The following is a 22,164-nucleotide window of genomic DNA, read 5'->3' as shown; positions in this document are numbered from 1 at the left end:
TTGTCATCCAAATCTCAGTTTCTTTTGAATGAAAAAAAGGATCATTGTAATTGATTTCAATAACTCTTAACTGGTACAGTGGGTAGTGTAATATGTCCGTAAAATAGTTTATCACAACAAGTAACTAATGATATGTAACACACCAAGGATTTGAGCCAAAGTGCAAGAGTATGGCTTTTGTGAGGCAAAAATAGCAGTCTTCTGTTCTGATAGGTTGTCAGTACACCTTCATTCACAGTTAAATTTTATTCAGTTTTTTTTCTCAGATCTCAAAGACTAACTTGAACCAGGGAAGCATCTTCTTCACTTAGCATGTAATTAATTAACTTGAAATATTTCCTCCTTCCTCAAAACATTAAACTTTCTGCCTTACATATGTATTTTTCTATTGCATCCACAAACTAAGCAGTAGGCAGCTTTACCTGATGGCTCTGTTGAGTGTAATACCAAGGGGTAAGCATGGGGAATTTTTTTGTTTGTTTCTTGCCTGAAGATTTTGTCCGTAGTTTGTTTACTTTTATGTTTTGAAATTATGTGAATCTTTTAATCCTGTAGGAAACAGTGTTTTATTTTGAACCTTCAGGGTGTTTGTGTTGATTTTATGCATTTTTCTTCATGCAGTTCATTTTTGTGTAGCTTTTTCTCTGAATTGTGATCCAATAGACAAATTGACAGACTTTGTTACTGCTTTCTTTTTCTTTCTTTTTTTTAAACTAGGTTTGGGCAGAGCATATGCTCTGGCTTTTGCTGAAAGAGGAGCTTCAGTTGTTGGTAAGTTTTATGTTAAGTAACTCGATATAGTAATCTTTGCCTTTTCACATTGCTCCAATTCGACAGTCCATGCCCTTTTAGACAGTAACCTTTGTTATTTAATGGTTTTCTGTTTTATCTTTTGCTATTTAAATTTTGCTCCCAAGCTTTATTTCTTATGAAACAAGTTGCCCAAGAATATCTAAGGGCTTATGTTTATTGGAGAGCCAATTTGAATTACATAATTTCTTGGACTTGACTTTCATGTGTGCATACGTGTCTTTACCCTGAGTTGTGGTCAGAGAAGTTGCTGTTTTATGTGAATACTGTTCAGAAACTTTTTAATACGACTGTTTGAAGATATAAGTATGTTATTGTCTAATACTTTCTGCAGCACATCACACAGAGGGCCATCTGATCTCAACAACAGTGCCCCATAACACTCAGAAGAGTATTTCTGATAGTTAGGTAGTTGTTTGGTTGAACCTTCTTCAAGGAATATTTAGTTGTGCAAAATGCTGTGTCACAAGCTAATTCTAAAGGTTATATTATTTTCTTGGTCATTCTCGAGCAGTTGGCATTGCCATTTGACTACCTGTGAATGAATGTATACAGGTATTGTTGATGAGTTCAAGGTTAAATGTTTACGCAAATTATGGACGAGAACTTGCTCACTGATTTTTAGTAGCTTTCTAATAAAAATACCAATCTCAGTTTACAAAATTTCATAAAATTCTATGGCTTTACTGATTAAATACGGAAAGTCTTGTGTCTAGACAACTTAGACAAAGTCTGGCTATTTTGTTCTGCTAGTTGCAACCTTTGATACTTTCCTTATTTACTTGATATTTCCCTTATTTACTAGGAACAAGAATACTTTATCTCAGGTTCTCATTTAACAGGAGTGAGGTCACTGAAGTAGACCAAATGTTGAACTGTATTGATGCTCTGTAGTTAGTGGTGTTCTGACTTTCCAGAAGCATCTGGTAGAAAATGTGTTACATTACCCCAGGGCAGCTAATAGTCCTTAATCTCATGGCTTTATTGCACAATAGCTGAATCAGTAAGGGAAATTTACTGTTTCCCTTTGGAAACTGCATCTCAGTTCACCTCTTCTTACAGTACTGCTTTACAGTTACCTCATCATGCTTGTACTTATTTTTCTTACTCTTATTTGCATATGGTAATGGCTTCAAAGAGTTGAGAAGCTACTTGTGTAAAGATTTTAATTTTTTTGACTAAAGCAGATATGAGGCTTCTGTCTCTTTAAAAGAAATTCAATTTTTTAAGTTACAAAAATGAAGGTATGTTGTAAGAACAGGGATCCAGTACTCTGGAAGAATATCAGTGGGTCCCAGCAGGGCAGCTTTTTCTGTCCAGTCCCAGGTCTCCCTGTGTGTACAGCCTTCTATTCAGTGAGTTGCTTTTGGTGTGGTTAGGCTCACCAGTGTGTCCCAAGTAGAAATGTCCCCTTTCTTACCACCACCTTTTGTGTCATGCTTCATCTCTTCTCATCAGAAAAAAGCTGAAAGCAGAAGCAAGGGAATGCTTTTTTATCTTGCAACTTATGTTGTGTCCAGACCCTACTGGCCCTGTACCTGAGGGCTCTTCTTGTATATCTGTTTTAGCTCAGAGTCCTGGTTTTGAAGCATCTCTCATGATTGGTGTCTATTTGTATTTTTGCTTGCATTGTGGGATGGTATTGAGGTGCACAAGTGGAGTTCATTTGAAAATCAAACTGGAAGGTGCAATTGAGCAGTGCATCTAGGTTATTTCAGCTATGTTGTTTGGTTTGTGGCACCAGACTACAACAAAAAATGTGCTGGTTTATTTTTAAAAAAACATGTACTGTAGATGTCAGATCCTCATCACCAACTGTTTGGCTCTACAGATTTGCTTCTACTTGCTGGTAAAACACTGATAGGGTTAGAGGAATTCTCTACATTTCAGACTCTAACCATGCTCTGTCACAACTGTCACAGTCTCTGACTCTTTGCTAAGGGTTATTTTCAACTGCAAATTATATGATGTAAAGCTTGAGCTTAAAATTATATTTTTTAAATTTATCATACTCATGGAGTTATTTTATAATTTTCAAAGCTTTGAATAGCTCTGTTCTTTCTTCTGTACTCATTTTTTCCTTCAACTCTGTAAGTGCCTGTACTCAGCCTAATGTGCTTTGCTACCTGTGTAAATCTTCCCAAATATTTCATAAGGCTTTTGTTGGCAAATTAGTATTAAAGTGAATTATAAACATATATAAGCATGTCCTTGGTAAAGAGTTGTGACATCTTCATGAGAGTAACTGCATGTTTTTGTATAACTGTTTACAACAAAGTTGTCCACTCTTCTTTCCCAGGATTTCCAGGTTGCAAATCCCAGTGCTGTTCCTGACTTGCCTTTCTTTAGTGTCATGTGGAAGACCTTTGATGTTGCAGACTAAGCAGTTTGCCCATGCTGCCTTTTCTAATGCTTCACTACACTTGGAAGTTTTCCCTAACGCCTCACCTGAATTGTGCTAGCTGCATGCTCAGACTGTTACATATTGACCTATTTGGCTTGGAAAGTTTCTCTTCTTTCTTTTTTTTTGCATCAGACTGTTAATGTACTTGAGCGTTCTGTCTTGATTCGTTCTGCTTCAGGCTAGGTGGTTCTTTGTTCTGTTTTGGTTTGATTGTGGTGGCTTTCCACCCCCTCCCCTTTATTCTTTATGTGGCCTATTTCTGGGCTTTGGCATTTTCATTTACTTAGATGGATTTTCTGCAGTGTTTCTACATTTCCCTCAAAGTACTGCACACAAGTTGGATACAAGATTCCAGATGAGAGTTGCTTAATCTGAGCAATAAAAATTTATTTTGTCGTGTGTCCTGCAAGCTCTGTTTATCTCTACATGGAGAGTGTAAAAAAACGGAGGGGAGGACAGAATATGGAATTATTTCCTTTTCAAGACCAGCAAGAATGTCTTGCATATTTTTGTGGATTTCACTACGACTGGCTTCTTGAGGACTTTTAAGAGGTTAGGAGGCACAAAGCTGGAGTTCACCACAGCAAAACACTATCTGGCAAAATACCATTGTTACATGTAAATCAACAGTCAAATCTGTATTTTTTAGAACTCCATTTTGCACCCATTTATACATACTTGTTACCATTTTTAAAAATTCTTTGTCCAAATAAAACGTGTGTATGGATTTTTTGGGGGTGATGTTTCTGTTCCCCTGATGAATTCTGCAACACTGTGGGCCGTGCACTGCAGCACAGCAAACTGTGGTGATGATACCATGAATGATATACACCTCAGTGCAGAGACCAGTTTGGAAAAAAAGCAGCTCTCTGTCAGGTATCCTTCTTAACTCACAGGAGCACAATTGGAAGTTCCAGAGCAGGCTCTTCTCCTGTGGTCCAGAACGTTTGACCTGTTCTGTGGTGAAGTTTACATTTCAGCTACTTTATTAAACAGGAACAAAGTCTTCTCGGTCTTGTTTAGGTTTCATACAGTAACTAACAGCTTGACAAGGGACCAGAGTTAATGACCTATGACTGGTGTGTTATCTTGATCTTAACCTCTGAAGTACAATAGCACAATTGGAGAATTCACCTGGGCAGTGAAAGCAAATTGAATACATGGTGGAGAGAAAGCAAAAAAAAAAGTTCTGTTTCTGATGTTATGTTTTCAAAAATGATACTCTGTGTTATACTAATTAAAAAATCCCCACAACAGCTATGTGACTTGCTGTTCTCTAATCATCTGAGAGTCTCAGTAGGATCCATGCAGCAAGTTTTATTAGTACTCCTTATAATTTCCAGCATAAGGGGAAACTGTGAAGTCTTAAGTGTTAACAATGAAAAATTAATTTCTTTCTCATCCACAGTGAATGATCTTGGAGGTGATTTCAAGGGATATGGTAAGAGCTCCTCAGCTGCGGACAAAGTTGTCAACGAAATCAGAGCGAAAGGAGGGAAGGCAGTGCCCAATTACGGTATGTTACTTTTCCAGACTAGTGTAAGGCTTTATAGCAGTACTAGAGCTGTCAAAAGTTGGTACTGCTTTATTAAGGATTACTGCCAGCTTGCCAATACCATACAAATTAAATAGGTGTAATGTACTGTGGAGGAGACAGGTGCTAAAAACAGGTGTATAAATAGTTTTTTTGATTAGTACTCATCTAGTAATGCCTTTTTCTTTCATAGACTTTCTTAACATGGACGTACTAAGAAGCTGTCCATCAGCAGTTGTCAGAGGCAAAATGAAAATGGATGATTCTTACTTGTTTTGCTTCTAGTTTTTCTTGGAATGGCAAACATTGTGCCATTTAGATTTACTGTGTGGGATTTGCTCTAGGCCACATAAAAATAGTGGCCAAATTTGTATTTATTTTATGTTGGGGTTGGACGTAATTTATTTTTATTAGCTTCATGGAATTAAATGACTAAATAGGTGACCTTTAGGGGTCCCTTCCACCCCAGTACATTCTATGATTCTGTAAATTAGTTGTTAATATCCTGGAACTGCAGTCTTATCTGGTTCATTTTACTGAAATAGATATTTTTTTCTCTACAGATTCAGTAGAAGATGGTGAAAAACTTGTGAAGACAGCACTTGAGGCTTTTGGGAGGATAGGTATAGCTGTTTAATTGCTGTTGTAACCTGTTTGCCAGGGCAGAACCATTATAAACTGCAATTGACAAGTGTATGAAGTTCAGTGTGAGAACAGTAGAAATCAGTAGCTCTTGATGCCCTTAGTGAGTGAAACCTAACTCAGGGGCTTTCCACTTTAAATCTGAATGGGCAGAATTTTTTCTGTCTTTTTGGTATCTTTTAGCAGAAGTTTAAATATCAATATGTGATTCTTGTTTTCCTTCAGAATTTTGGATCTTCAGGAATGGTTAATAATTTCTGTCTCAAAGCACATAGTTCATCAAGTATTATAACTAGCTGAATAAAATTACTATAAATAATGTTGCTGAAGAATCAGTGATGCCCTGTCTTCTTTTGGAAGCTCCTTTGCCTATGTGGAGATGAAAATGCTTTAACATAAATTAAAAAAAAAAAAAAAAAGCTTTAGATATTTTACCTAACAAGTAATGTTCCTCTGTACAATATGGTTACCACTGTGTAATTGTGAAGTTTATGTAATTTTAACTCGGGGTCAAATGGCTAAAAGTACACGTGATCAAATCCAACAGGTGCCAAATTAAATATTTGGCAAAAAATTGTTATGATCCAGGTTGTTTTAGTGGCTCTGTGACTGGTTCTTCCAGTTGTCATTTGGGCTTACTGCAACAAAGATGGTGGCACAAACTGCATAATTTGGAGCACTCTGAAAGCTGCAAAACTGTGCAGCTGCTGTGTTCCTGGGTAGCCAGCAACTCTCAGCTACATCTTCCCTGTCAGGCTTTGCTCCACTGGGAGGCTGAAACTTGTCTGTGCTGAAGTATTTTGTCTTGTCTTAATTATTGTCCAATAGTAGAGTGTCACTGGTCAGGACAGGGAGCTATAGAGTAGTAAGCTGATCTATATGTGCAGTGTTCTTTATATATTTTTAGAAGTGGGAGAAAAATGGAAACTAGCTTCTATTTTATCAATGCATTCACTTAATTTTCTTTCTTTCTTTCTTTCTTTTCTAACCCTGCTCCCTCCCCAGATATCGTTATAAACAATGCTGGGTGAGTAAACTTGAAGTTTTTTTCCTATTTGATTGTGCTCTTTTAAATTTTTTTTTTTTTAAAATGTTGTTCTCCCATTAATGGATTTTAGGATCCTGAGAGACCGTTCATTCGTTCGGATAAGTGATGAAGATTGGGGTGAGTTGATAAACTTTAAAATGTGCTTTCTATGTGAAAGGTGAAAGGTACATCCCTCCCACTGGTACAAGGAAGACGACGAGGCAGGGGAGGAGGCTGCCTGTGCCAGGTCAGAGGATTACCCTTTGCCCTGAAACTTTAGTGGTCAGCTGCTTATGTTCAGCTTGCACACCAGGTCCGTGCTGCAGTGCGTGGTAGGTGTGTGGAGTTCCAAAGAGGAAGAGGAGCTCTCGCTGCCACTCCACATTGCTGAGTGGGATATAAAAAAGAGCTATGTGAAGCCAAACAATAGGGGTTTTTTTTGAGCAGAACACATTCCTAGAGCCAGAACTAACTGGCTGAATACTAAACAGGCTTAAAAGACCCAGGACGAGTAACAAAGAAAACTGCTGTGTCAAGGGACAGAATGACTGGGGGAACTTTCAGTAGGTGGTGATAAGCTAGTTGAGCAGACTTTTTTAGAGAGCCTTCAGAGGCTTCTGTAGTCCTTGTTTGACTGTACTTGAGTGCAGGAATTTTGAATGCTTCTAAATTTGGTACAGGAGAGCCCCAAACAAGGCAGAAGAGATAATCAGTGTATGTTTAGGCAAGCCCTTCAAAATAATTAATAAAAAAGATTTAAAAAAAAAAAGCCCACCACATTTTTTGTAACAGTTTGACAGTGTTTCAGAGTGCAGTTTTTGTCACGAAGAAGAAACAAATGCCTTATTTCAAGTCAAGAGACAAAATCTAGAATTATTAAACCAACATTCATTTGTTCCTAGATATAATTCACAGAATTCATTTAAGGGGATCATTCCTGGTCACCCGAGCTGCATGGAATCATATGAAAAATCAGAAATTTGGCAGGTAAATATTTGTCTCCGTTTTTTTTTTCTCCTTTTCAGTAGTGTGTAACAGACTGATGCGTTCCCTGACAGCAAAGGAGGAATTTAGTATCCTTTCCTTTCACTGTTGCTGGGATGGAACAAAACCAATCCAAATGGGATGGAACAAAAACCTTATGCTTTCAGTTCTACACCCTGCTCTACTTCCCCAGCCAAGTGTTTAAGGTTTTTTTTCAGTGTAGATGCAAATATCCCAGACAAGAGATGTAGGGTTACAGAAATTCCTTTTCTTTTCATGAGGACTGGTTAGAAATGTTTGTTACAAGTGACAGGTACATACAGTTCTGTTTGTAGGTCTTGGGTTATTTTTGTTTGGGTTTGGGCTTTTGGTGGTGGTTTTTTTTTATCTTTTGGACAAATGTACTTATATTACAAGTTGTGGGAGCGTTACTAGTCTATTTTGGTATGTGTTACAGTTAACTGAAAGAGTGCAGTGAATTTAGTCCTTTTAAGTTTTTTCCACTTTTGTTGGTTTTCCTTATCAAAGCACTGACATGATTATATTAATCTTAACAACCTTACCCATGTGTTGAAAGCTGTCATTCTGTGACCAAAGTGATGTTCATTCTCATCCAGGGAATGGAATGGTAAAGATGGGGGAAGAGATCAGCGAGCAGAATACACAGCTAAAGTCTAGGAGCTGCAGCCATTTAGGAAAAAAAATTCCATTGGCTGCTTTTCTGTGTTTGCACAGATATCAATGGTACTAAGTGCTTCTGAATGTATGTTTAGGTGTGTGCCATCTGCAAAACACCTGCTTTGTATAGGTTTTTGTGGCTTTTCTCATCTTGTTCATATTGAGCCAGTGCTTGTAACACATCTCTTTATTTAGATTAAAAACATGGCATTGTTGTCGGTGAGGCAGTAATAAAAATGAAGTAGATTTTGATCCCAGCTGTGCAGTGTGTTTACAGTACTTTGAAACAGGTTCTGGGAAGGTGTATTTTAAAAGTGAAAGTGTGGACCCTTTTGAACTCCAGTTTGTGAGAAGACATGCAGCGCAGTGCTTTCTGGCCTCAAGTCTGCTGTGAGCTGCAGTGGGTTCAGAGCTTTCTTAGGAGCGATGTTAGGGGACAGCAAGGGGCAAGACTTTGCTGCCTTCTTCCTCCACGCGTTTTATGTGCGTTAGGATTCTTTGAATTTCAGTGGTGTAAGAGGATGTCTCCACATAATACCAGGTGGATATTAAAGTATAGTCATTTTCAGTAAAATAATTTTCTTCTGACCACTGAAACCATTTGTTAGGTACAAGAATAGTGCTACTTGAAGTGCAGTTAGAACAGGGGAAGAAAACACTTTTCTGTGTACCGTATCCAGTTGTCACAGAATGTCTGTTTTTGTGCAGTATAAATCAGGAAGGTTCATGACTTTGTTAGTTTTCTGATACTGTGGCAATGCTTCAGGGTAAATCAAATGTTTGCTATCAATAAAACATGACAAGGCATCTGTTAGCAAAACCAACAAATAATGTTTCTTATTTACACGCTTCTGTGGAATGTGGAGAATATAATGACAAACTAGAAAATGGTGTTGTATAGAATTAAACAATTTGAATAAATCATTGAACTTTATTTTTTTCTTTTCTCTCCTCTCCACTAAGAATAATTATGACTTCCTCAGCTGCTGGGATATATGGAAACTTTGGTCAGGCAAACTACAGTGCTGCAAAACTTGGTGTTTTGGGTCTTTCAAACACAATTGCAATTGAAGGCCGGAAGTATAATATCCACTGCAACACAATTGCTCCTACTGCTGGATCCAGACTGACCCAGACTGTCATGCCACAAGGTGAATCATTTAGTGTCTGCCTACACTGGTGTTTTTTCTGTGAATGGAAGCACAGCCAGCGTTCTTACCTCTTCACAAATGCAAATGCTTTACACTTCATACACTAATTCCTACTGATTCCTAATTTCCTACTGTCTTCTTGACTCTGAACTGTCAACTTACTTCATCTGTTGTAAGGAATTCTAATTTTCTGTCACAAGATAAGAAGCAAGTTTTGTAATTCCCAAAAGCAATTTCATGTGTCAAGGCTGTTTAATTATATAGTCTTTCCCAAGATCTGCCTGTGGTAGTGCAATGGCTCGTTCGTTTCATCAGATGTGGAATCGGGGATGTGCATAAGGTGTTTGCCCTTGTTATAGTTTTCTCTAATTGCAAAATACTGGGTTTTGCACAACATGTCATGTGTGTTCTTTGTTCCATGATCAGCAGGAGATGATACTGAACTGAGTTGCCCAATATAGTTTGTTTTTTCTTTATTACAGTTGCTAGTCTTTGAATGCGTGAGCAGGTTTTAAGCGAGGTCTTCATTGGGAAGTCAGGATAAAGAACTTTATAGGAGACAGCTGTGTTTAAAGTGTAAATTTAGGATAAATAGAGTGACTAATTACTTTGGCAAATGACCAGAAGAAACAAAAATTAATTTGGGGAAAAAAAGCCTGTAAAAGGAAGTTCCTTTCACAAAATCTTCTAGAATCACCCTGCTCTGTTGTTCTCCTATCCTTCTTTACCCTAGTGACAGGCAGATTTCAAAGGGAGGGGAATCATTACATTTTTCAGACTGATATGCAAGATATTGAGATGTAATACAGTTTATACACTTACACCTGGATTGAATGCATTATTTCTGGCATCTCCATAGGTTGTTGGCTCCAGGGATTTCTTGCACTTCCTTACACAAGAGTCAAGTACAATAAGCTTGCAGCTGAGACTTTCTGAAGTGTAAAGTGTGGAGTTCAGTAGCTGGAATTTCCTGAAAATTTTTATGTAGAGTGGCAGAAACACCTCATAATGTTTTTTTAGTCATTTTAGGAAGAGTGAGATACTTTAGTCTCCTTTTAAGATAGTTACAGCTGTGACAATTTATGTCTTACCTCACTGCCTCCCTCTCTGCCCAGTTTTTCAAATAGTATTAAAAGCTTTGTGTGCTAGACTTTTAAAAGCATTTTCCTATGTCTTGTGAAGTTATCCTTGTTATCTTAGTCAGTACTTTCCTGTTCATCTTTAGATGTTTACAGGCACCTGTGCTTTAGCATTGCCACAGTTATGTATGTTCACTTTGGTCATTTATTGTTGCTTTTGTTAGAACTCTAAATGTAGTTTGCACATTCTGTGTGGTTTTTAAAATTCTACCACCTATGTCTTAATCCATTTGATAGTTGGTTTATATCATTACCGATAATCACCTAGTGCTAATTTCTGAGACTAAATAATGTGTGGCATAAAGCAGAATACTTCAGAAAAGCCTAATGCTTTTGTTATGCATTTACAGTGTGCCATATTAAGTGGAGTTCAGCTTCCTTTTACCTCTGTGGAACTGCTAAAAGTGAACTTCTGGTACTTCAACTTGGCTCCTTGTCACATTAAGTACCTTTAAGGCTAAACTTCCCTAGCTCTTCATTGGTCAAGGAATATTTGAAAATGATTGCTGACCTTTAGCTGAGGAATAGCTGTTGCTGTTGGAAGAACAATATTCTGAAAGCCAAAAAAGCAAATTTAACAAAGTAAATTTTTTCTTTTCAGGCAAATAATAGCATATATGGTGATATCTGTCTGGACAACCACACTCTGTTGCATGATAGTTTCTCCATTTTTAGATAGTTTTAGAATCATAGAATCCTTTATGTTGGAAGAGACCTTTAAGATCATCAAGTCCAACCATTGAGCCAATAGGGCTCTAAAGCCCTCTGCTAAAACAGATCAGAATCTGTCAGGGTTGGAAGGGACCCCAAGGATCACCCAGTTCCAACCCCTCTGCCATGAGCAGGGACACCTCCCACTAGATCAGGCTGCCCAGAGCCTCATCCAGCCTGGCCTTAAAGAACCCCAGGGATGGGGCCTCAACCACCTCCCTGGGCAACCCATTCCAGGGTCTCACCACTCTCATGGGGAAGAACTTCTTCCTCACGTCCAGCCTGAATCTGCCCACTTCCAGTTTTGCCCCATTCCCCCTAGTCCTGTCGTTACCCGATAGCCTAGAAAGTCCCTCCCCAGCTTTCTTGTAGGCCCCCCTAAGATACTGGAAGGCCACAATAAGGTCACCTCGGAGCCTTCTCTTCTCCAGACTGAACAGCCCTAGTTCTCTAGTGCTAGATTATATTTAAAAATCCTGAATACAATTGATACGTAAATGTAGTATGGCTAATAATTCTCAATATCTCGTTTGGAAATGTTGTCATTTCCACAGGAGATATTTCTCAAATACTCAGCAGCTCTAATTGTTTTCCTATTGTCTTTTCTTGAGAAATGACTAGCAAATTAAAAGGGAGATTGCTTAGGTATCTCTCTCTCAGTATTTTGTCTAGCTGGCTTTTTTCATGCTGCCTGTCAGATGGAAATTTAGGAAGGTACCTGGCTTTGCAGTCTGCATACTACAGGCTTCTCAACATTTAGACTGTCATCTTTCTGTCTGGCTGAGAACCTATGTCATGGGACTTGAATGCATGCATGTGTCTCATCAGTTATTTGTATTTAATGAATCTTCAAATGTTGTTTGGTTGTGTGTGTGGGTTTTTTGTTGTTGTTGTTGTTTTTTAACTTGTGTTTTCTTCTCATGGCAGAACACTGTTGACTGAATTTTCCCTGGCTCTGCTGTTCATCAGAAGGTGTTAGAATAAGAATGATTTGGTGAAAGCATACAGTAGTTCTATTTTATGATTCCCCTCTCCCATTTGTTCTAGATCTGATTGATGCTTTCAAACCAGAGTACGTGGCTCCGTTAGTTGTCTGGCTTTGCCACGAGAGCTGTATGGAGAATGGCAGTCTGTTTGAGGTAACCTTTTTTTTTTTTTTTTCCCTTTCTTTCCATCCATTTATCCCTTCTCCTGAAATCAGTAATTTGCCTTAGCCTATCCAGTCTTAACATTTTTGCTGAAACTGAATTATCATATAAGGTACCACATGGTCAGCATACACATAAGAAGCACTTACATTGTTGTGCTATATATAAGAAGTATGTCAGGCAGTCGGAATCTAATCAGATTCTGATCTGTGCTCAGAATACTACTGATCTGTTTGTTAAAATTCTTACAGTACCCTTTTAAGTTTGAAAAAGTACCAAAGCAACTAAAATATAAAAAAAGGTTTGTTTTCTAAGTAATTCAGATACAGAAGGCAACTTGCAGGAAGGGTGAGTTACTTAGTTACAGTGTACATTATAGATACTGTCATCAAACTGCTAGCTTATAAATTGAATGGAAACTTTTATCTTGTTCTTGGAGTTTTATGTTGCTCACATTCCAGTGCTTAACTAAACTGTTAAATACAACCAGCAGTAGTTCAGAAATTTTTATGATGTAGAGTTTGTTCTGAAGTGTGATTTGTGTGATTTTTTTTTTTTTTTTCTTGGCAGGTGGGAGCTGGTTGGATTGGAAAATGTAAGTATTTTGTGTTGCAGGATTGATTTTGGTTTTTGAATTGACAACAGAATTGTGCAAAAAAATCTTTGCAGTTAACCTCTGCTTAAGACTTTTTTTTTTTTAGGGAGAGAATGTAGGCATAAGCCTAGGGATTTGAGGATACTGTTTAAGTAAAAGTCAGAAAGTTCACTACACACTGGGGAAACTGGTAAGCTCTTGCTGCCCTCCACAAGGAGCTGAGTTTTAGTACAACTGAAAATCTGCCTTCACCTCTCTGGTGTCAAAAGAAAATGCCATTTTTAATCATTATAATGGCTACTGCTGAGGTCTTTAAAGTGAAACAAGGTCATTAATGAGTTACCAGTATGGCCTTATTCATTGCCTATTGCTAAGGAAGAGCAATCCTAATATGACAGATTAAGGACCAGCTGCAGTCTGGGAGGTCTGTATCCTTCCGGAATTGATTTCACATTAGCCTTACCAATTTCTCTGAAGTTACAGTATTGAAATGCAACTTCATGGATCATTTGGAGATGCTGGCAACAGGTTTTAACATTTCTTCATAAATAATAAATGAGGCTTTCAGAATATTCTTAAGCGTTAGTAGCCAAAATAGTGTCAGAAGGCAGTGTGTGTAGATACATACTAGCTACAGCTTTCCACTAGGCAGAATCCTAAAACCCATGTAGTAGTTTCAGAGAGCAACCTGTCTGTTGTGACCTTCATGAAGTTTAAAACTAGTGCTTTCCTGTTCTAAAAGCCGCAAGCCCTCTTAGTCCAGCTTGAAGTTACAGTAGAGAGTTACACTGAAGTACTGAAAGCATTTCTTTTCTTGTACCATCTTGGAAGCAGTGGCATAGGTGAAAGTGATTTGAGGAAACTAGAAGTTGCTTTGTTTGTTACCTGAACTGTCTGGCTCACGTTTCCCACCAGTGCGCTGGGAGAGATCCTTGGGTGCTATCGCTAGAGGCAGAACCCAGCCGATGACAGCGGAGGCGGTGCGAGACAAATGGGAGAAGGTCTGTGACTTTGACAACGCCAGCAAACCCAGAACTATCCAAGGTAAAGGACACTTTGGTAATGCCTGTAGCTCGGGCAAGCAAAGCGTGGAGGAGAATGCTTGCTTGTGACCCATCTGCTGACACTACTTCAGAATTCTACAGAACCAGTGAATTCTTGTGTAAACGTGTGACATTTGTCATTTACCGTTGCATTACAGTCAGATCTTTTTAAGGAAACGTTTGTGTTCTTACTTGTAGAACTAAGACAGTTTGATCTTTCTTCATTGTTTCTAGGGAAGCGACATGACTCTCTTTTTGGTATTACAGCCAGACTAATAGTAGTGTTTTGTTTGATTGCACCTACATACCAATAGTAGCCTTGTAATAGAGAGGCTGTATTTTCTTTTCAGTCCTGGAGTATTGGCTCCTCTCCGTATCAAAAAACTCTCTGGTTAAGTCATTTGGTATAGCACAGCAAAGAAGTTCTTTTCTGCCTTATGTTGCTGTGTAACATCACCCCCTTCGCTGGTGATCAAGATGACTCTCTATTCCAATATTTTGTTTAGTTTCTTTGTTCCTTCCCATTATATGTTTGGGGTTTTTTTAGCCAAAATGACTCTGATCCCTCCTGCTGCCGTACTTGCTTCTCTTTCATCTTCCAAGCTTTCTCTTTGTTGTCTTATGTCTCTGTTTAGATCTGTTTGTCATTGTTCATAAATGAACCATACAGACTTAATTTTCCTGACTGCTTTCCAAGATTTCGCAAGATGTTACCTTTAGTTTGCTAGTGTGAGTTACACATGCTAATCATTGACATCACTGATGGCTGTTTTTTTTTTTCTTAGGCATGTTGTTATTTAGGTTAAAGATTTTTTTTTTAATTTCAAAGATACTTGGATACACTGTAGAAGTTTAAGCTGATGATTCTGAAATCCATTACGGCATCCCACCCATGGTAGGTGGAGCAGATCAGGTCTGGGAACACCTAGAGAACCTGAAGGTGCACAAGTCCATGGGACCTGATGAGATGCATCCACGGGTCCTGAAGGTACTGGCAGGTGAAGTTTCTGGCCACTCGCCATCATATTTGAGAAATAGTGGCAGACTGGCAAAGTTCCCACAGACTGGAAAAGGGAAGCATAACCCCCATTTTTAGAAAGGGAGGTAAAGAAAACCCAGAGAACTACAGACCAGTCAGCCTCACCTCTGTGCCAGGTGAAATCATGGAGCACATCCTCCTGGCATCTGCACTAAGGTACATAAAAAATAACAAGGTGATTGGTGACAGCCAGCAGAGCTTCACTAAGGGCAAATCGTGTCTGACTAATTTGGTGGCCTTCTACGACAGAGTTACAACTGCGATAGGTATGGGAAGGGCAACTGATGCAATCTACCTGGACTTGTGCAGGGCATTTGACACTGTCCTGCGTGACATCCTTGTCATGGGCAAGGACATCCTTGGCATGGGCAAGGACACCCCTCCTTCCCATGTCAGGGAGGTTGGATTAGATGATCTCTAGGGTCCCTTCCAACCTAAGCCATTCTGTGAGTGTGTGATTTTGTTAAAACCTTAGTGGTAAGTTTTTAGATGTCTGAACCAAAACCAGATATAAAACACACTTTGTCCTTTCCCTCAGATCTTGGTAAAGGAATGTAATTAACCGTACAGTAGTTGGGTTTCATCTTTCAGATTGTTTTCAGTGATATTTGGTTTATGAATGTTCTCTGTCCTGCTATGGAATGACATTTTTAAGAACATAATCCCAACCTGACAGTTTCTGATCTGTTCTTCAATCTGTCACACATACTGTGCTGTTTTTTTATGGATTGCTAGCAGAAAAATGTTTTAGGAAAAAAGTTGTAGATGGGAATTTCTTTTGAAAGTTTCTCGAGCATTACATATGACACTCCACGTCGGTGTCTTGATGTTATCGGGAGAAAAAAAATCAACAACTTCTGAAGTAAATGTCCTTACAGTACAACAAAGCAGCTTTCTACAGTCAGGAAAATGTAAATATTGCATTAGCATGAGGCTCCCTTGCAGTGTCCATACCTTATCTTCTGCTTTGTTATGAACCTAGCCAAAATATAGTACTGTTCTTTCAGTGACATCAAGCCACGATTTCTGCCAGGCTGAATGAAAAGTCTTCCATTAGTTTGTTACATGTGAGAATTAGCGGAAGTATTGAATAAAATCCTGAAGAACTTAGCTGAGTAGACGTCTCAGTTCTATATTTAATTTTTTTTTGTAGTGCCAAAGTCTCTACTTTATTGATTGAAGGTATTCAACTGTTAAATAAGGGAAACTAATTGGAGTATTTGTGTTAAATATGAAAAGGTGCAATAAATAATATCTGCAAGTTACAACTCTCAGATTTCAATGATTTAAGTAGTTCGGTGGTGCTGTGAAGAGCAGTCGTGTAGATGCTTTATGTATAATTATAAAAACACCCCAATTAGATATGGTATTTGCTTGTAATGTAGTAGAAAATCCCATAGTCAGAAGTGTTAATCTTGTTTCATAGTTTTAGCATGCTGATCAGAGCAGCTTGACTTAATTTGTTTTCATTCAAAAAAGTGGGACTGTCATCTGTTGACTGATTGGGGTTTTTTGAAAGGTAATTTTTCATACATGTGTAGCAATCATACATAACCAAATACCTGGATTCATGTTGTGCTTTTTTTAACTTGGAATTCTCTTTCTTGCAAGCAGAGGGGGAGGTCATTCTCTTGAAGATAAATAAATTAAATGCTCCACATCTGAAGTCTAAATGATCATAAATCTAGAGCCCTGCCTAGCAAAGCACTCATTTGATTTTTAACTAAAGCACATTCATAGCTGTCTATTTAGGCAAGGTTTCTCTGCTGGAGATACTGACCTTGTGAAGACTAAATGGAAATAGTGTCTCATCTTTGTTTTAGTGGTAGTCTGTTGAGAAATGAAAACATTTAATTCTTTTTCTTAAAGACAGTTTAAGTACAAATGTGATTTTTTTTATATTCCATGTTTTTGACTTTTTTTAAGCATTTCTTCAGTTTGTAGGCATGTTCTCTTAGCACATAAACTGAGTCAAGCTAAATAACTCCTGCTATTGTACCAGGATATGCTTGTATAGGCTTTAAGCAATTTTAATTAATAGGAAATTGTTAATTGTTATTTTATTTGGCAGTTGATGTTAATTCAGGAACTCACTGAACTTTCTCAGATATCATGATAATGTGAGTGATAAAGCAGTTTTTCCTGGTAGTTACCCTACAACTTTCAGTATGAGCTGCTGCTGATTGTGTGGTATGGTCTTTTGCCCAGGCTCCTTCACTTACCCCAAAAGCTGTCTGATACAGTCAGCGTGACTGACTAGGCCTGCATTTCCACTTTCCTTTTAATACCTCAGGTGTCTTTCTTTGAATGTTCTCTGTAGTTATTCCCCAGGCTTTGCAGGCTTAGTCCTTAATGTACTTGGAGAAGTTCAGGCAGTTCCTCTACTCCCACACAGTTCTGTTCTAGGCCTGCTAACTGCCAAAATACACAATTGCTAGTGCACTCACTACATGATGGCTTTTTAACAACAAAAAAATCTGAGAACAGACTTTTTTTAGAAGCTGTATGAGAATTTAGGGATTAGGAAGCTGAAGTGGAAGATGTAGTTTTGCTGACATGTATTCTCCTGCATGCCCTTTGCCAGGAGTGGAAGGCAGCCATCTTCTTAATGCAGCGTGAGAGTGTCAGTGCCTCTGAGGCAGCAGTGACTTACCTGAATTTGCACGATGATGTTATTTGCTCACTAGTGATTAAACTGAAGTGTGAAGACACACTTGATACCACTTCAGAACAAGCTAGAAATCTTTCAGGAAGATAAGCAGGGCTTAATCAGAGCCTTAAGGTTAGGACACAGAAGCGACTTAGAGGGTACATCTGTGAGTCACTGTAACAGGCTCCCTGTACACCCGTAGGCAGTAGTGATTGCAGAATAATGTGACTTGGCATAAGCAGTACTAGAAAAGAATTGCTCCGGCTCCCATTTGCAGCTGGATCTAGTGAGCTGACATATTTGTCATGGTAACACAAACCCATGTTTTGAGATGCAGAGAGATCCTGGGCACCTGTGCATGAGCAGAAGGACCAAATTAAGCATGATACAGAAACTTCTGAATGTGTGGTGCATGTGCCTTTGGTCACAGCTGCATGCCGCACAACATGTTGGTCTGCTGTCTCCTTGTATTCCCTCTCAGGCAAAGCTAGGTCCAGTAGCTGCTTACCTCCACAGTGCACTCACTACTTGCTCTTCTGTCCTAGCCTGATTCTAGGAAGCTGTCTAGGTACAGAAAACAACTTGAGCATTCTCACTGGCTGATTTATGGCACATTGCAAAAGCTTATCTCTGGTATAGAGATACCGGATTTACAGGTTGCAAATGAATATTAAACACATAGAAGGCATGTGTATATGTGTGTATGCATACTTTGTGTGTATATAAAGAAAAATCTGGCTTAAGAAGAAACTCTTCTTAAGCTGAAACTCTTCCAGCTTCAGTTTCAGCTTTCTTTGTGTTTTTAAAAAGGCTTTAAACACTGGTGCTGCTTCCTCCATAGTTAAGGGATGTGCTTCTTAGGCAATGTTACCTAACTGGAATTGAGCAGAGCATTTTTAGAGATAGGTTTTGTCATTACTATTTTCAACCTTTGCTCTTCAGGTTAATCTTTCCCTGCTGTCTGATAATCATTTGCTCTATAATAGCAGACTGTGCTGGGGTAGTGGAAATTTCAGGTTTTAAATGACAGCATAACTTAAAAAATACTCCCAAAATGCTATAAAAAATAATTGTGCTAATAGAAAGGTGTTCCACTGGCTTTGTTTCTGCCAAAATCATACCCTTCCAGCTATTTCTTGAATATTGGAAGAACCTTACTCAGCTTGTAGAGTCATGTATTAAAAAGTATAAATTGTCATAGTTAAATCTACTGCTGACACATAAATTTCAGTCACCCTTGTATTTTTACATGACTGAAAAGTCATGTACCACTCGGTGGTATTCCTCCCTATTTCTTAGCATTTCAGTACTCAGAAAATAATAAAAACTGTTGAAACCATCCCTCTCAGTCTTCAAACCTCACTCACCAGTGATATTGTAATATTTCATCTTTCATTTTTATCAGTCTCACTCACATTGCATTGTTAGCTAATAACGTCTTTCATCATGACCTTTGTACTGCTAAATGCAGTAGTCTAATCTACTCTTTATTTGAAGGTGTAGCCCTGCCTTGTGAAAGATTCCTGTCTGGTCAACTGCTAGAATATTACTGTAAATCTGATTATCAGTTTCTTATGCCAGGCAGCAAAAGAGCAGTGAGGACTGAAATAACTAACACATTAGGACATTTCAGTTGTGTACTGCCCTAGCAGTCCATGGAAGATGAAAGGAATATGTCATCACTGGGGTTTTAATTGGAAAAATCCTCTAGCATAGTAATTGGTGGGAGGGGCAGAAAAAATCAATATTTTTAATATCTTCATCAATAACAAAGACAGTGGGATTGAGTGCATCCTCAATAAGTTTGAAGTTCAAGCATCCAGTACTGTGTCCCGCTCTGGTGTACAAGAAAGACATGGACTTGTTAGAGTGGGTCCAGAGAAGGACACAAAAATCATCCGAGAGCTTAAACATCTGAGGACAGGCTGAGAGAGTTGGTATTGTTCAGCCTTGGGAAGAGAAGGCTCCAGGGAGACCTTATTACAGCATTTCAGTACTTAAAGGGGCCTGTAAGAAAATTGGGGACAGACTTTTTATCAGGGCCTGTTGTGAGAGGACAAGGGGTAATATTTTTAAACTAAAAGGAGGTAGTTTGGGACTAGATAGAAGGAAGATTTTTTAGGCTGAGGGTGGTGAAACACTGGAACAGGTTGTACAGAGAAGTAGTAGATGCCCCACTCTTTGAAACATCCAAGGTTAGGCTGAGTGGAGCCCTCCTGGAGCTCACTGCAGGGGGATTGGACTAGATGACCTTTAAAGGACCCTTCCAACCCAAATCATTCTGTGATCCTATGATCTCTTTAGTATTTGTCCAGACACAAGTCAGCTCACCAATTTGAGAGTCCAGTCATATCATATGACCTGGAAGAAGGACTTCTTGAAAAGGAGATTTGTAGTATTCTGCACCATTATTAAATTAGAAGTTGCCTTTATAGTGTTGGTCTTAATGATGTCACTGCATGTAAAATACACATTGGAAATCTTATTTTCAGATTTCACCACTGAGAATGATAGTCATCTTACTGCATGGAAATGGGTTGTGGACGTGAAAGGCTGCAGAAACAGCCAGTTTTATTTGGAGGTCAGAGCTGTATTTTCCCTTGAAGATTTCAAAGTAATGTGAAAACTTTTCCTTGGTCTATGCAGGAAAGGTAGAAACAGACTGTTGCTTCTCCCAGCAGCTCAGTATTGCTTGCCATTCTTTCAGTTCATGAATGAAAAAAAGGATTAAAGGGATTACTTTTTAAAGAGTTCTTATAAATTACAGATCTCTTGTTTGGCATATTCTCACATTACATAAATGGCATAACCTCATGTTATGACAGCACTTGTACCCAAAGTTAAGGCTTGTCTTTGGCACAAGAAGTGACAACATATGTTGTTTTGTAGATATTCCTTTTGCTTCATGAGATTCAGGCCACAAATAAACAGTGATGATTCCAGCAGTGTGACAGAGAAGCAATAAATAGTTTAGGAACTCAAGATTCTGCAAGAGGGTATTGCAGATAACTTGCGGGGTATTAGGGGAGTGCTGTGCAATAGAACAACACGGTGTTAGTCTGAGCAACAGTGCAAGTCAGGACAGCTTATAGGGGTTTTGAAGTGGAGGAGAGCAGTGCCAAGGTAATAGTAGTTAAGGAATGATTTTGTGCTCCTCTGATTTAAACACTTTGTTTCTGTATGTGTTTCTTAACACTTTTTGATTGATTCTTTCTAACGCACAAGTGTTTAATAATGATTTTAGCCATATTCAGCTTCAAGGAGCAAGCAATTCTGGATGGCATGTCTTTACCATAGCTGAGTTCTGTATCTCAGCCATGCCTCATCTTGCTTGTAATATTTGCATTGTTCAAATCACTTATCTGTTTCTTTATTTATTGTTGTGACTTGGAAAAGAGCAGTTGAGACCACTTAATTCTATTGCAAAGAGTCTGCAATATGGAAGCACTGCCAATTTTCAGGTGTTTGTTTCTGAGACTGTTGAAATGTAGTGCTCATTGTCGTTACCGACACCTGATCCCCGGGATCGCTGCCACCCAACCTCTGCCGTTGGGTACCATCACAGACACAGGCTTCAATATGAAGGATGTTGCAAATGGCGTTTATTGCATCGCTGCAATTGCTTATATAGCACAAGCCACACCCACAAGGCCCCTCGTGGGCAGTCTGAGCTTTCCGTTACATCGCGAGATCTTCCGCACGCCGATCCCTGCCTAGGGCGGGCTCTGCTCACCACAACAGCTCATTATCTTCTCCTTAACATTGTGGTTCAGAGAATACAATGAAGTATTTACTGATACACTCCTCTTAGCTCGAAAGGTGGTGTGTAGCACCAGTTGTGTTTCAGGCACTTGAATTAGGTGAGTGTCACAGCTGACTGCTGGGTGCAGAACTGACGGGACTGGTGTGGAGATCACCTGCCAGCTGTTACAGAGAAGCCTGTAAAAGGCAGTTTTAACTGCTATGCTAGTTGCAGATAGATATTTATTTAAGGATGATTTGGGAGGTACAAGGCTGTGTCTCATTTGCTGGCATGTTTTTTTAACTGGAATATCTCATTTATGGCTGTTCATAAGTGATTTTTTTTTTTTAATTCTTTTTCTAGAGTCTGTAACTGTATTGAACGATGCTCTAAGTCAGATAGAGTCTCAAGGGGATGTTTCTATGAATTCAACAAGCTCTGGATCAGTGGTCTCTTCATCTGTTGACACGGTAAGTACCTCTGTATGCCAGAGTTAGCACTCAAAGTTAGGTGAAAACCTTGATCAGAGAGGCTTGTGTTGCTGATTGGCTTCTACTCTGGCTTGCTGTCAGCAAAAAGGAAGGTAGATTTTGAAGTGTAACATGAAGAAACAGATTAAGAAACATGTCCAGACTCCACTCCTTATTTTTCATATTAATTGTGGAAAGACTTGGGGCTAAGTAGACTGAGTAATGCAGAATGCAAGTGCTTTTAAGTTCTGTAAGCCTCTTTAGTTAGGAAATTCTTCAGAAAAGGGACAGGGGACAGGTCTTGTTGGGCAGTGTGGTTTTGCTCTGGCTTCTTCTCTATAGATAAATAATTTTCATAAGTTAAGATCAAGTTTGTGATCACCTGAAGAACCTGAAA

At 38.8% G+C, this 22,164-nt stretch overlaps 1 protein-coding gene across 1 annotated transcript; it reads left to right on the top strand.

Annotated features, from left to right (window-relative positions):
• Nucleotides 1-717: 717 nt before the first annotated feature.
• LOC103770649 (peroxisomal multifunctional enzyme type 2-like) lies at nt 718-21,767 on the top strand (the record flags this gene model as incomplete). Its single annotated transcript, XM_008937919.1, has 11 exons — nt 718-771; nt 4,623-4,730; nt 5,312-5,371; nt 6,396-6,417; nt 6,509-6,555; nt 7,320-7,404; nt 9,043-9,230; nt 12,128-12,219; nt 12,799-12,823; nt 13,739-13,867; nt 21,661-21,767. Coding segments are annotated over 11 exons (917 nt in total), but the record flags the coding sequence as incomplete, so codon positions are not given.
• Nucleotides 21,768-22,164: the final 397 nt, after the last annotated feature.

This window comes from Merops nubicus, unplaced genomic scaffold (assembly GCF_000691845.1).
Source record: "Merops nubicus isolate BGI_N331 unplaced genomic scaffold, ASM69184v1 scaffold17853, whole genome shotgun sequence".
NCBI classification, from domain to species: domain Eukaryota; kingdom Metazoa; phylum Chordata; class Aves; order Coraciiformes; family Meropidae; genus Merops; species Merops nubicus.
Note: the sequence above shows the minus strand (reverse complement) of the source record. Positions and strands in the feature narration are given on the sequence as shown.